This window comes from Typopeltis vanoorti, chromosome 6 (assembly GCF_054136105.1).
Source record: "Typopeltis vanoorti isolate ZY-2024b chromosome 6, IOZ_Tvanoo_1.0, whole genome shotgun sequence".
In the NCBI taxonomy this organism is placed as follows: domain Eukaryota; kingdom Metazoa; phylum Arthropoda; class Arachnida; order Uropygi; family Thelyphonidae; genus Typopeltis; species Typopeltis vanoorti.
The window spans coordinates 120,833,882-120,851,029 of record NC_143554.1 but is presented as its reverse complement, the minus strand read 5'-3'; the positions used below and the strand labels follow the sequence as shown (position 1 = coordinate 120,851,029).

Genomic DNA, 17,148 nt, shown 5'->3' with positions numbered 1-17,148 from the left:
GCTGGCTTTTATGAGATTGTCTCTTGTGGACTTGCTCTTAAGACGAATTATGACTGGTGCAGGTCGTGAGAAGCCTTGGTTTTTGCTCTTCCTAGGAATCCGATTTACGGTCTGAATGTCGTTAAGCTGTAGGGGGATATCAATTACATGGCCTAATTTTAAAATCATGTCTCTGAGGTTTTCTTTAGGTGCAGTTTCAGGAAGACCGTTTATGACAAGATCTTTTTTATGTTGTTGCTGATTTAAACGTTCGTATTGTAGTTTTAATAATAATAATAATAATAATAATAATAATAATAATAATAATAATAATAATAATAATAATAATAATAATAATAATAATAATAATAATAATAATAATAATAATAATAATAATAATGTTGTTATTATTATTATTATTATTACACGAATTCTTACACGAACTCAATTGCTGGCTTTCAAGCCAAGAAATATGCTCAACCGAACACCTAATGATAATTGGCGACATAAACATAAATATTGCAAACGAAAACCAGAACAACACTGTACAATACCTAGACACACTATCCGTATATAATCTAATACCAACAATAACATCGTGTACTAGAGAAGAAAAATGCGGAAATACTATCATGCCTCCTGTCTAGATCATATAAACGTCCGAGCACCACCAATAGTTACACTGCGTCAGTCATAAAGTGCAAAGTAGCAGACCGTTACTTCACCGCTCTAAACCTGCCCACCAAGACAATACCCATGCAATGTTCCACAGAAGAAAAGCGACAGAAAACAATAATAGACGAAGAAATAGTCAACCACGAAATAAGAAAAACAGACTGGGAACACCTGGCATCAGATTCAGCAGATATGTTATACAACAACATTAAACTCACGCTGGAGGAAATATATAAGAAAACAACAAAGAAAGTCCGAATTCGTTCAAAAACAACACAAAATCCTTGGATAACACAAAACTTAATCCTAGAAATACACAGAAAGGACGCTTTATGGAAAGATATCCAAATAACACAGCTTTAAAAACTGAATATAAGATAACAAGGAATCGACTTACAACCCAAATCAGAAATGCAAAAAGAAGCTAGTACAGAGACTAACTAACCTCCGCACAAACATGAAACAAACCTGGCATCTGATTAATGAGATGCTAGATTTTGTTCCCAACACCACCGCTTCCGAAACCATAAAACACACCTTCATGAAAGACGCAAAACCTATCCAACAACTAGCAAATAACTTTAAGCAATACTTTGCAGACTCCATCCAAGAACTGCACAGAAATATTCCCCCAATCACAAAACGAGACCTTCCACTTGGACTGCAATCATAACAGATATTATGGTTCCCAACCATAAAAGAAGCAGAACTTCTCTCAGCAATACATCAAATCAAACCAAGCAAAGGCCCAAGAATAGATAGTATCAGACCTAAAGATATAAAACAACATGCAACTAGTTTAAGTCCTATCCTACTAAAACTAATAAATAAAATATTTATACCAGGACAGATACCAAGTATGCTAAAGACCGCCATAACCACACCCATATACAAACAATGAAAAAGAAATTTAATCAGCAATTACAGACCCATAGCAACATTACCAATTATCAATCAAATTATGGAGCGGATCATACCGAAGAAACTCACAGCATACACTGAGATCTTTCATATTATCCCCAAAACACAACATGGTTTTCAGAAAAATAAGGGAACAACATCTTTCTTGGAAGACTTTACAGACGTAATTAATACCGCCTTAGACGAAAACAAAATTGCCATGGTAGTCTTTATAGATCTAACTAAAGCATTCGATACACTTACACATCAAACCTTGTTAGAAAAGCTGAGGCATGTTGGAATAGACGAGCCTCTTCACAGGTGGTTTTCAAACTACCCCCAAAATAGAAAGCATATCACACGTATCGGATCAAACCGAAGCACAGAGCTACCGGTAACCTGTGGAGTGCCCCAGGGAGCTGTACTCTCCCCAACTCTATTCAAAATTTTGACGCACTATATTAATCAGTTACAACTCAAAGGTAAGACATTCCAGTACGCAGACGATACAGCAATAATATCCATCCATAATAACGCAAGCATAGCCCAAACAAATATGCAAGATGATATAAATCTGATCATAGACTGGCTCACGAAAAACTCCATACACCTAAACTCAGAAAAGACAAAATTAATGATATTCAGAAATCCACTGACTCGACCAGTTGATAACAAATATATAACCATCCAACATCCACTTTCCAACATAAAAAACACACAGAACAGCAAAACCACTACAATCACTCAGGTTGAAACAATACGATACCTTGGAATTTACTTCGATGCAGATATGAAATGGAATAGCCACATAAACCATCTACACAACAAACTCCGAACAATAAGTGGCAAACTCTACAGGTTAAAAGAAATAGTTACCATACGCCTAAAAACACTAATATACAAAGCACTATGCCGAAATATACTATGATACGCTATAACAACATATGCTTTCTGTGCACCCTACAAATTAAATAGATTAATGTCGCTATAGTGCAAAATGATAAAACTGATCTTTTGGGAACAAAGAGTAAATAACGACCTTATATACATTGCAATTTCAGAACACAAAATACTGACAGCAAAACATTTATGACACTATGCAGCTTTACTGAAACTTTATTTCGCTGCCAACTACAGGACAGTCAGAAATACATACCGTATAACAAGACTTCAGACTACTAATTATATCACATATAAATACAATAATCACTACGGAAAGGCCATGCGAAATTTCTACATCCCAGACATGATAAACAAATTACCTTTTGAATACAGAAACCTTACAAACTACAATAGCCTGGAAAGAGCTCTAAGGACATACTATGAACAAGAAACACGCATCCAAAATACTATACAAACTAAATGAAACACAATATATTTGTTCAAGCTTCCAGTTCAGTGATGCATCAATACATTCCAAGTTATTTGTGTGTGTGTGTGTGTGTGTGTGTGTGTGTGTGTGTGTGTGTGTGTGTGTGTGTGTGTGTGTGTGTGTGTGTGTGTGTGTGTGTGTGTGTGTGTGTGTGTGTGTGTGTGTGTGTGTGTGTGTGTGTGTGTGTGTGTGTGTGTGCGTGCGTGCGTGCGTGCGCACGAATTTCTCAATCATAGATTTCGTAGTTTCCCAACACAGGAAAAAAAAACAATAAATAATAACCAACTGGTGTCATCCTCAGATAAGCTTACATATAAGCTTCGAGGATGAAAGCAGAGAAATTAGTTCTCATCCAAGATGTATCATATGTAACCAAGTGCATGTAATGTACGTATCACATGTAAACTAAAGTATTTAATATATGTATTATATGTAAACAAATGTATGTAAAGTAAGTATTATATGTATACAAATGTTAGTAATGTATCATACGTAAAACAAATGTAAGTAATGTATCATATGTAATGAAATGTATGTAATAACTGTAGCAAAAGTATTATCCATTTATATTGTATATATATAGAGTGTAAAATTGCAAAAAACAACTGTAATAATCATCATTATAAATATTATAATAATATATGTTGTAAACAGTTATTGTTATTATTATTATTTAAAAAAACTTTAAGTACGAGAAAGTATTTATTATGCATAATTGTCTTCATATAATGTATGTAATTTATCTGATATTTATTGATAGAGAGAGCGCTGTGTAGGCATATGAACGGACGCACCATGATATCGCTGCTCCCGATTTTTACAGTTTTAATGTGGTTCCAACTCCTGTTTTTAATTTGAATGTGTTCCCAAGTAACTCTACTTGTCATTCAAAGACAGTGATATAAAATTCACCGAAATCGGCTAAGATGAAACCAAATTTTGACGTGTTGAAAAGTGAACAGAGAGGACTGTGGTGAACAACGACCGAAGAACAAAGCACGTCGCCATTTTTGCAATCACGTCATGGTTGCTCAATTGAAGAAAGGTGAGTCATGAAGTGTATCAAATGCTTGGTGGATCTATTGTCCGACGGAAACAATATAACCTGTACGAAATGCAGTAGGATTCTATACTTAAAATGTGCCAGCTTTCAGAAACAACCTGGCAACGTAAATCCAATGCAACACGCGAGGAATTGAAGTGCGTATCTGCAGGAAGAACAAAGAAACGCACCTAAGGTAGCCACCTATTGACGCAGCCGACTATATCGAAGGCAACATCAGACGACGAACTGAACAGACAAAAATGCAGGTGAGTCCTATAATTTCAACGCTTTAAATGTACTAATAGAAAACGAGACAATAAAAGCCACCTTAGTAGATCTTGTGCAAGAATTCTTTAATAAACAAAACGAACAAATAACAAAAAATAGAGCGAATATGAAGAATTGGTCAACATCATAATTTAGCAGTGAAAGAAGTGTTGCAAATGGTAAAGGACATTAAAATCAGCAATAAGACACAGTAAATGACAGGCAACAGAATTTGTTGAAAGAGACATCCGAACTCCATCAAGAACTTCTTTCTCTAAAACTGCAATACGAACGCTTAAATCAGCAACAACATAAAGAAGATCTTGTCATGAACGGTCTTCATGAAACTGCACCTACAGAAATCTTCAGAGACGTAGTTTTAAAATTAGGCCACACAATTGATATCCCCCTTACAGCTTAATGACATATAGACCATAAATCGGATTCCTAGGAAGAGCAAAACACAAGGCTTGCCACGACCTGCACCAATCATAGTTCGTCTTAGAGGGAAGTCCAAAAGAGACAATAACATAAAAGCCAGTTGACAAGAGATTGAATGCATTGCAAGACAATACGCAAACCTTCCTATCCGAATATTTAACATCATTCAACCAGAAACTGTTGTACCAAGCGAGAAAAGCGAAAACAAACAGCAAAAAAATTACCAATTCTTGTGGATCAGAGATACCAAGATATTCTTAAGGAAGTCACAAACTTCAAAGCCGATACAAATTAAAAGCTCAGAAGACAAAAAGAGCCTCCTAATTAGTTCAAAAAAGAAGACCACAATAAAAAAGAACGTGAACCATCAAGACAGGTGCAATAATACCAGAACATATCGTCAATTTCCCTTCGATCAGACCTTTCAGATCATTCGTTTGACCTTCCAAACATCTACCTACTTCTAACACGGCAATCAAACCAGTAATAAAAAACAAATGTAACCGGTGTCATCCTCAGATAAGCTAATTACAAACAGTGTGTTGGGACCGGCTGGTGCGAGCCGGTTGTTAAAATTTTTCAAATTTAGCGAGCCGGTTGTTAATGTTTTCAAGTCGGGCGAGCCGGTTATTAAAATTCTTTATGAAAGGATGATGATGAATGGTGGTATATACTTTTTCTCGTAAATATTTTGAAATTGGATAATAAACACTCACATACGTTATTATTATTATTATTATTATTATTATTATTATTATTATTATTATTATTATTATTATTATTATTATTATTATTATTATTATCAAAAATAAATGCATAACGGAGAATTCACAAAACACAAACTCAATTTACGAATGGGAATTTGGAAACAATTTTATTTACTAAACAATGTCTGTATTCATTAAAACACAAACACGTTATCAAAACTCCCGAACTGGGTATTTGAATAAACAATAATGCCTTATTTTTCGGCGAATTTCCAAGAACTTGCAACATTAAGTTCTTGGAATGCAACATTGTTACACTATCGATAAATACAAAAGTTCGTCGCCACTGCTAGTCTCTGGTCATTTGATCGACTACGAGTGGTAATATTAGTGTTACATTTTTTTTTTTCAGGATTTCATTTGATAATAGGTAAGTTGTAGGTAATATAGGAAAATTTTCTTTAATATATGTTTTATTTCGGTTTTTTCTTTTTTTTAATAATTAATATAATTTTAATCAGGGTTAGAGTTTTGCGGTTGAAAAAAAAGCGGATAGCCGTTAGTAGAAAAAATGAAATAGAACGAAACTTCTTAAACATTAAAAGAACGAAATTTGAAGAAGCAGATACGAAGACATCTGAAGATACAATAGAACTTTGTGAAGAATCAAATTTTTCATAAAGCGAGCGGATGTTAAAAATTTACCAACAGACCACTGATTACAAAGCTTCGAGGATGCAAGCTGAGACATTACATCCCAACCGAGATCAACAGGAAGAAAAAAAAAATATTACACGAAAAAAAAATAATAATAATTATTATTATTATTATTATTATTATTATTATTATTATTATTATTATTATTATTATTATTATTATTATTATTATTATTATTATTATCAGTCAGTGAGGTGCATAACAATAATGAAGATACTAATATTAAAAAATTGTTTACATGTAAATAGGCTGTAAAATAATAAGCTATTGAAAGATATTGAAAAAAAAATTATGTACATTTATATTTTAAAAAAAAAATCACTGTACTGTTCTGTACATTTTGTACTGAACAGAAAATGTAATAGTATACTTTATTGTATATGTAAATACTATGTATGATGATAAATAAAATGTTATTACAGTTCAAAAAATATTATTTATATATTTATATATTTATATATTTATTTTTAAGCATCTACGAAAAAAATCATATACTCAGGAAAACATTTTTTTCCCCTAGCAATAATACTTTGATATAGAAAATATATGATAGGCATCGATTATTACCAAGTGTATTTGTTCACTGATTATTTTTAAGTGTAGGGAACATCGAATAATTTTGAAAAGATCAGTTATTGAAGTATAATTTCAAAAAAAATGGTTGAGGTTTGTATGAGTGATGTTGCTCACAAATGGACAATTCACGTGATATTGAAATCAATAGACTAAGATAGTTTTTTGTTATCCATAATCTCTAATATATATGGATACAAAATTTGAATATAAAATGAAAGTCAACGAAATAAAATAGTAAGTATCAAAGCAGAAAATAGAAATAAATAAACAATAAACAATACATAAAAATAACTATTATATTAGCAATGGCTAAGAATTACTGATTCTCGTGTTATTACTGGTAATAATATTCACAAAAAAACAAACGTTCTTTTGTTTCGTTGAATGCGAAAAGCCTCTGCTCGAATCAAAAAGCAATATCTTTTATTTTTGAAAAGCGAAAATTTCATTTGGTAGAATCAATTTTCTTATAGTTATGGATAAGAAATAAGTCCACATTTTGGATTGATTTTTTTTGTTCAACTTTCACAATATTTCAAGGAAGGACAATGAATAAAATTCCGAATTTGCTAGTTGTGCCACCAGTAAGAGTTTGTTTAGCAAAACAAGTCTGCGGTGTTAAAGGAAAACCATGTAAGAAGAATGCCAGTCACTTAAAATAGCGTTTTCAAAAGTTGTTTTCGTTTTTCATTTAAAAATTTCAGTTTCAATTTGAAGTTTAAAATTCAAACTGAATTTGAAACTTCAGTTTCAAATCCAGTTCTTCGAGTCTAATGGCGCGCGGGGGGGGGAATACCATAGTGTCTTTATATCTGAGTTGTTGGAAAATTATGACGATCCTGTAGTGTATGAATGCTTAGAAACAACTGAAAGCATTGTCATTCTAGCGGATAATGTTTGCATTCAACAGGTTATGAATTTCAATGACATGGATGTTACTGTAACAATTTCGCTCGTTTTTTAATGTTTAAATGAATGTGATCGCCCGATGTGACAATATTCCCGAAATAGTGACGTCATTTAGTCATAAGACTAAAAATAATTTCTGAAATAAATGAACAAGCTCATGTTCTGTACATATTATAAAGCTATAAAGTGTTTTCTTAATAAATAAGAAATCATTCCAAGATATTAATCGAAGACATCGCTAGTCTCGGTTCTGACTTTGCAGAAGAGACCGCTATCTGCACTCTTCTTCTATTCCAGCAACTGCGTTCATGTATAATTCATAGATGGCGAACCTCTGGCACGCGTGCCAGAGGTGGCACGTCCGAGAATTTTGCTGGCACGTCAACAATTTACAGGTGATATCGTTTTATACTTTATAAATTCAACTTTTTTTTAATTATTACAATAGGTACAAGTTTAATTTTGTTTTACACTAGAGAGCAGCTATGAAGACGTGCATATGATTGGTGCGGTATTAACAAAAGATCACGCGACCCAAAGACAAAGGCAACCAACAAGTGCTAAGTTGAAATGCTAATTCTCTTCAACCGAATTCCATAACATCATTCCATAACCATAACATAACAACATTCGACTATATATTTCTTAGTTTTAGCACATTCACGACGGGGTGTCGTTTATCGTTCCGATGGAACTTCTCATTACCGGCAGGCTCAACTCACACAAAGTTTCAACCCTTGGTTGAATTTTATTCCTGCTTGTTTGCTTTTGAGCTGGCAGGAGAACTCACACACGCATTATATGCATAGTGACCATATTTTTTTTGGAGAAAATAAAGGATACATCAGAAATTGTTTCATAATAAATAATGATAATAAACAGGTTGCATTTATTTGTTTCAATAAAAGTAAAACTTTTATTGAAAAAAACTTTATATAACTTTTGTTGTAAAATATGAGCATATATATAGCATTTTAAATAATCATATTATTACTTTAAAAAATTTAATTTTGATACTTTTCACAAGAATGAACTTTTTTTTTAATAAATCAGGTCTGTGTTTTGAAAATTCATAAAACTGTATACAATTCATGTCAAAGTTCCATTTGGTATAAATGCAGGCTTTCAATGTTTCGATTTTTAAGTGTTTTTTTTTTCCACTGGTTCACATATTATTCACTAATGAAAATACTCGTTCAGTGGGGACATTAGATCCATGGAGATATAAGCAAAATTCAAAGAGTTTAAAAATGTTTTTAAAAGATACATGTTTATCTGCGAAATAGTTAAAATTTTCAGCCCAAGTTGGCAGGACTGGTAATTTTGTTGTCATTCTTTGATCTTTTCACTGGTGACATAACTTTTAATACACGAAACTTCATGAAATAGTTCGCAGTCATTTATATTTAAGTTTCAGTGACTGGAAGTGAACAAACCATTTTCCTCGATCTTTACCAGCAGAGGGATTTCTCATAGTAGGACCCATTCAAATACTCCATTTCTACGAATCAGCTGTCCCAGTTATTTAAATAATCGATGCAGGTTTGGTAAAATTTATGAATTGCATCTTTAAATATGTTGGCATCAATATTCAATTTATTATTTCAATTCACAAAATAAAGGACAAAATGGCCATTTTAGGGGAAAAAACTCTAAAGGACAGAGCAGTGAAATAAAGGACTGTCTTTTTAAATAAAGTACGCATGGTCACCGTACTTATATGGCATGTTTCAATTCGTGGTAGAATTTTATTTGAAGTTAGCCTTTGTGATCTGTCATAATGACATCGAGAATTTCAAATGCAATAAAACAAACACTTATTTTATGTAATTGAAAAATTGGACAATAGATTTTAGTTAGATATTGTGTCTAATTGCAATATATGGTTTGCTTGAGTCTATACAGCATAGTTTCTGTGGGAGGGGACAATAACAGTGCAATTAGAGACAGCTGGAATAAAAACGGCGCTAACTAATGAATCACACTATTTGTTGAGAAATATATTACACAGACTGCAAAAGCCTCTGAACCTTATTCAGGGATACAATAAAGTCACTTGTTTTTCTTACATCTGCAGTATAATGGCTGTTCGGGAGGGCATGTTGTTACCGCGGGGAGCGAGTTACTGTGGTCTCGATGTGAACATGTTTAAACATTTTTCGTGCGCGAGGTAATATGCAAAACATTTTGATGTCTTTTTTCGTAAAGTAAAATCAGGAGTGCGAGTTAGCGAGGACATGTTACATTCGAGTAAATACGGTAAGCATTTCGCTGACAGGTTGACATCCTTCTGCGGCTTCCCCTGCTCAGCTGCCTTCTATGGTGAGTTACAATGCATAAATATTTTTCTCAATACCATTTTCTTTCTGTTTTTTTTTTTACAAACTAATATCATTAAAATGAATTTAATGATAAAATAATCAATTTTACGCTGAATAATATAAATTTATAAATAAATATTATAAATAAAATAAAATGTTATTTATAAAATATTATATAATATTATAAATTAATTAATTTTATATTAATTTTCTCCTACTAAAAACAGCCCGGCACATCAACAACTTGATTTGTAAATTTTTGGCACGCGCCGGCACGACAGCAACTCAATTTGTAAACTTTTGGCACGCGCACATAAAAAGGTTCGCCGCCACTGCATTGTATACGAACACATTTTATATGTATTATCAGAAGGTAAGTTCCACAGCCGATTATTTTTCTGAGTTGTGAGAAGAAAACCAGATTCGAGAAAAAACACAACCATGCAACAGGTTCCTTTTTTTCCCTCAAATCTATCATCACTGGAAAAAGTCAATTATCTCTGGAATGGGAAAATATTAATAATAATAAAAACGAATACAGTGTGCATTTATTGTATTTGAATACAAATTAATATTTTAAACTAATTATTTAAAATAAACAAATCATCCTTATCATAAATTTTATTAATAAAACTTCTGTAACATGATCTGTACAGATATTCAGTTGCTTGGATAGACCATCTGGATTCAACTTGCATTAACACTCCAAGTGAATGGAGAATTACTTGTGAAAAAAATATCCCGAGGATACAAAATATTCTAAATATAGTTCGCTAGGATTATCAAGTTCTAATAGGATTACAAAAGATGACTAATCGCTCGACGTTTTAGTGAAATTTACGACGATGAAAACAAGTCAGGATTATCAGAGATTCTCTACAATAGATCATAACCATACTATTACTAAACGAATCATCTTCTTGTTACTGAAGTGTTTGTAGAATTCCTGAAATCCTTTACCTTTTATATTAATTGGAAATAAGCAAGTTAAACAACAAGCCATTCCTATAAACCATGTTGGATTATTAGTAATTACAATCATAGGGTGTCAGCTAGTATACTGGAACCTAACAGCTAATATAAAATTGCTACATCAGGAAAAGGAACTCAGTAGTGAGAGAGGACTAACTCAAGGAGATCCAGAAGATAGGCATTTAATATGCGCATTCTTCCAGCATTTACCTATGAAAGTGAAACATGGAGCAGCGACTAAAAAAGAGGAAGACAGATTGCGAGTTGCACAAAAAGTCCTTGGGAGAAGAACGTTCCACATAGAAAATTGATAGAATTAGAAATAGCGGAGTTGGAGAAATGAGTGCCGTCTGTCAGTTCGAGTGGTGAGCTCATCTTGTCTTCATCTAAGAGGCTGCAGATTGAAATCTCTCCATGGGTTGATATTTATGGTTGTCCTACTCTTTTGTTGAGGAAATGCCATCGTCGAGGGCTACCATTTCTTATAGCAGAAGGTTACTCTTCGAAAACCCTGTGAGGCATTCGAGTGATCATAAGGCGCCAAGTAACGTCAATTCTGAATAATTAAAACTACATTAGTTGATGAATGGAGTACAGGATGTTGTATACATAAATGACCACGCAGTAATCCTATTGACGGTTTTTCTAATGATAATAATTTTTCTTTCTTATTCATAGGAAAAGCTGTGCTGTACTTAAACATCTAAAACTTAAAGATCATCTAGGAGATTGACTTATTTAGTGTGCAACTTCAAGATCATCTAGAATTAGTGTCCCAAATGCTGATCTTCATGCCATCCCTCGATTAACTAATAAAATGTGGTCGGCTCCAACGATTCCGAAACAAACACAGTTTTGCTTGATTTTATTTTATTTATTTCTCACAAAAAGATCTTAGTTATTTCTCCTTTACCTTGATAATGCTCATCTTAAGTGTCCAAAAAGTCTTGACTTTTTGTATAATTATTCGTCACTTATCATTGCAGAAACACAGCATTCGTACCGTTGTCAGTTTTCATGAAATGTCGCTGAAGAAGTCACTTTTCACCTGTCCAGATGATAGTTGTATACTATACCACCTATGTTTGGAAGAATATTGTTCTTACATTTGAGTGGTGCACCTAAAACCTTTTTAAAAATTCTTGTTCCTGTTCGAATGAGAGAAGACAATCGGCTAAATGGCAACTCTTTGTCACCAACACTCCAGCTGCTATCTTATAGGCCAGTGGTGTTCAACCTTTTTCACTACGCGAGCTACTTTTCTATAATAAGTTATTCGGCGATCTACTCTCTTATATAGATCACGTTCCCCCAACCTGGTATCTGATTACGCACAAATAAACAACTAAAAAAAATTCACAACCAAAATCTTTATTTGTGTATTTAAAAATTTATTTATCACTTTTAATTATTTTAATACAGCAAATATTTTAAAACAAAAAAAAAACTATACTGGAATAAAATATTTATTTCTCTATTTTGGAAAACCAAAGTTAGAAAAAACAACAGATTGATTACAAACCCACAAGTTACAGGAAATGCTGGTTGATTAAAAAAAAAACAAAAAAAAAAGTTATAATGAAATTTGGCATTGTTTGGACCTCGCAATATTTTCATAGTCAAGTTGATATGAAGAAGTGGCCAATCGCAGACAATCATCCAAATGTTCATTTGTAATTTTGTTTCTTAATTGATTTTTTATGACGGTCATATTTGAAAAAGCGGATTCTGACTAGTATGTCGATCCGAAACACGACATAATTTTTCGCGTAATATCAGTTAATATTGGGAATTTTTCATGTGCATACTTCCAAATGACTTCATTGTTTATTGATTTTAAATGTAAACTATTCTGAATATTTATTATCTCGAGTTCTACTTCAGCTTGAGCTTGGTTTATATCAAACAGCCCACTAATTTTATTTGAAATTTCTGTGATGTTCAAGTTTTCTTGAAATGGATTATTGATAAAAGATACAATCATTTCAGTTTTATTAAAATCTTTAAATCTTGAATTTATTTCCTCCTCAACTAATTCTATTTCACGAATAAATTCTCTTAAATCATAGCGAATCATTTCCTGATTTTGTTCAAAACGTTTTAATAAATATGGGAGATATCTAAATTCGTGGTCATTTATATTTTTCTTTAATAAAAGTAAGTATTGTTGGAAAGTTTTTATTGAACTTAACATGTCAATTAAATTTTTATCTCTACCTTTTAACTCTAAATTTAAATTGCTTAATTTCGTACAGAAATCTACTAAAAATGATAAGTGATTTTATCACTCAATTGTGGATAAATATCTCCTTTTTTATCAAGAAAAAATTTTATATAGTTAATTAATACAAGAAATCTTCGTAAAAATTGACTTCTGCTGCGGACATCATTGTACACTAATGTCCGCAGCAAGAAGTTCCCTATCATCATCTGCCTGTAATTTAAATAACCGCCGTTGCAGGGCTTTTCCTCGAACAGAATTTTAAATTTTAAATGTGATATCCAAAACATCTTTTGTGTTTAATCTTTTACTACACAGTACTTGTTGGTGAATAATACAGTGGTACGTTAAAAAATCTGGATATTTGTCATCATTTTTACATAATGAAATGAAGCCTGATTAATTACCTATCATTGCAGGAGCACCATCAGTAGTAATAAACAAGTTTAAAAAGCGGAAGTTTGTGTTGTTTCACAAATTCATCAAATGCCGAAAAAATGTCTTCTCCCCTGGTCCTTCCCAATAATGGTATATTTTTCAAAAGTTCTTCTTTACTTGAATAATCTTGAAATACCATGCGAATAAATACCATTAACTGAGCAATATCAGTGAAGGCGTTTGATTCATCAAATTGTAATGAAAACGCAACACACACAGTGGTGAATGTCTGACATTAACCTGGCCTGGAAACTTTTCTCCGGCAATTGAAACTCTTCCTTTCGGCAATTTGAAACCTTGTCTGCGGCCTAGAAGTAGTCTCTCTCTAGCGACATCTCGAAATGAGAAGCTCCTTTCTGGAAGTGGGAAACCCCTCTCTCAAACAACGTGGATCCGGGCAGTTTCTCTCTGACGGCGACTCTGGACCAGGCGGCCTCCTCTTTGACAGTAATTCTGGAAAAGGGATCCCTTCTCCTTGCTTCATTCCCTTTTTATTAGGCCTCCTCTGAGAGCTCGCTGAAGTTTGGCAACCCCCCAAAAGAATCGGTATGAGTCTTTCATCTTAACTTTCAAGTTCGGCGCGACTTTTGTTCTCCTCCGCTTTCTTTTGATTGTAAGTTGCTGGCCATCGGAAAGTTGTTTGAACTCTTTCTTACTAACTTCGGAGATGTTTACACTTAGAGCCTGCAAGCCTTTCTCATACATACAAGTTTCAATAACAATCTTTCTAATGCCGCCACCATGTACAGCTTCCGCGACAAAAACATTGCCTTTATTTTAATTTGTTTTAACACTCTAACATATTCTTATTAAAGCAGTATATACTCAAAAGAGTTATGTACAGAAACATCTAATACGAACTAAAAGAAAATCAAAGTTGTTGTTTTTTTTACAATATTCACATGGGACTTATCCTAAGTAAAAAATCGATGTAATGTGCTTTGGAATATTTAATATTTAAGCTACAATCGAGTTTTTACACTTTGCTTATAATCGTATTCACTCGGCTCGCTGTTTGACTTCCACTGATCCAAATTAATTCATTTACCAGGACTTATAAGAAAATTACTGATTTGATAATTTTAACGAAAAATAAATAAACAATAGCAATACACTTAAAGCAAATTAAAAATAATACAAATTAATGATAAATAAAATATTATGTTACAACTAAAATGAAAAGCCAAACGGCTAGTTTTCTGGCAACTTAATAGAAATTAAGGGGATAAAAATCCTTTGTTGTTATATAGCCAGTAAGTGAAACTCAAGATCGAGAACTACGATCTATGAGTTTCATGCCGAAAAACTATCGGCGAAGGCAATTCGAAGCAAAGGTGGAGCAAGATCCCTCACTATTCTCATTATGTTTTCAGTTTTAATTAAATTTGTAAGTAAGGAGGAATAAAAATCGCTCCGCCGATCGACGGGTTGAACACCTCTGTTATAGGCAGTCAATTCTGCATTATCATTTTCCGCACGAGCGCTTTTCACCAGAAAATACACCCTTAAATTTCGCTCATTTTTACTAATCCTACAGCACGAACAAAAGCTGCACAACATCCGTTGTGCACCAGTTTATTCGTCGTAGCGCAGATCCTCGATTCCAATTCCGCTTTCATTTCACTACCTCAGTTATTTTAATTATTAAGTATTCGCCAAAGACACCAGTTTCGAGAAAAGTAATTTAAATAATAATAATAATAATTTCTCTTGTACATCAAAAGTTGGTTGTTAAATTTCTTCGCCAGCGCATTATTCATTTTAATAGAATTATTCATTACTTGTTTTACGTTTCTAAAAATATAAATTAATTGATCTGGAAATTTTACAAAGAAAACCGGATTTAATTTTTATTGCTTTGCAGAAAATCACATATAATATTTTGCATTTTCATGCCTAATATTATATGGGATCCTCAAATTATACTTAAAAACTGAGTTATATTTCGATTCAAACTGCTTGAAAGTGTAACTTACAATTTCCTTTTCTACGTCTGCTAGTGTACGGCCTGTATAAATATAGCAACTTGCAGCTTTGGGAATCAGCGAGCATCTTCTCAGCTAAACATGCGACGTGGCATTCCTGGAACATCAAATGAAACAAATCGTGTGCTTAACAATTTAAGTAATAAATGATTAATTAAATGCGTTTGTAATTTTATGTTAGGTGTCCTCGAAGGGTGAAATTTCAGACCTTACAGAATTATATCAATTTCGGATGATTTATTTATTTATTTTTATCGCACGGATTATCTAATTTCATAATCCACTGCTGTGGAAGATGATCATTGATTGCTAATCCAAATATTTAATCTAAATTTACGATAAATAAATATCGAAGTCCAAGGAACAATATTTTAGCACTAAGTGCAGCTTGAATTAAGAAAGTTATTTAAAAGTGAAATATTTACATCCTGATTACCTCATAAGTTAAAGGCTCAAATTCACCGCTGAACTTCCTTAGACTCAAATAATCAGTACAATTGGTTTCATATGGGTATGGAAGAAGTTTGCTCGTTTCCTGTAAAAGTATTACACTATTGTTACACTTTCTTATTTATATATTTATTTCCTTAAAAAGCAACTAAAATTAGTGTTGGAAAACAATGCAAAAATTACATGTAAACTCACTCTTATAACCCTGAAATTTGTCCAAACGTCAGTAGGAAGAAATATTGGTTTTTGATGTGCATTATACAAGGAATACGGTGAATGAAACTGTACCATAATTCCTACTTTCGTTATGAAGGAGTACTCTTGTGATAACTGAGATATATTAATATGGAGAACTGGCTGATATTCTGAAATAGAGATATAAACAAATTCTGATTAGCTAAACCTTAAACTCATTGAGTATTTATAGATTTCGCATGTATAGATGCACGAGGTGTTTACAACAAGGGACCAACAAGTTCTGGGGACAAGAGCTATCAGTCATATCAGTCATATGAGTGCGTTGTTCACATTCTAGAAATGGAATGTAATTTTAGTAACAGATTTGCAGAGAAGTATTATCTTGGTTTTTCGTATAAGTCCTCAATCAGCTCCTTAGTAGCACCATTACAGCATCACCAAATTATCTTAGCTCTCATCATTAAACATATAAAGGTGATAGCGAAAAGAATCGAAACCAAAAAAAAACAAAGAAGGTTACGTAACCTAGGAAAGGGATTTTTAAAATTATTACATCAGCTGTCAACTCCATCGTCATCAGTATATGAACAGATTCTTTCAAACAAAGAGTACGGGGTGTCTCAGCTGTACATATTTTTGCCTGAACAGTACACATGAACTTCATAACTCCAGTATCAATGGATGTACTGTTGTGCATACACCAAGCAGTCATCCCAATAATGTACCGATTCAACATGCAGGAGATTCAAATAAAAGTAACTGTGTTCAATGCAATCTATATAGCGAACCAGTACCCGAGGTTTTCACAATGGCACTCTGGCCCCCTTCATGAAAAACGAGCGATTGATTACTCTGTCTTCTGAGAAATGTGGGTGTTCTCCGTCTTTCATCAACACTATTGTGTTAATGAAAAAACAAACTCTTAGCTGCAGTTGCCGGATTACGAACTATTCTATATATCTCGATAACACGCAG

General features: G+C 33.0%; 1 protein-coding gene across 1 annotated transcript in view; it reads right to left on the bottom strand.

Annotated features, from left to right (window-relative positions):
* The window catches only part of LOC150105877 (uncharacterized), a 49,525-nt gene that overhangs the window by 23,876 nt on the left and 8,501 nt on the right, over window positions 1–17,148 (bottom strand). Inside the window, exons 3-4 of the mRNA XM_090393646.1 lie at window positions 15,962–16,060; window positions 15,517–15,622 (exon numbers count right to left, since the gene is read on the bottom strand). Coding sequence (XP_090249772.1) covers window positions 15,517–15,592 — 76 coding nt within the window. The 5' untranslated portion in view covers window positions 15,593–15,622; window positions 15,962–16,060. The remainder of the gene's footprint in view (window positions 1–15,516; window positions 15,623–15,961; window positions 16,061–17,148) is intronic.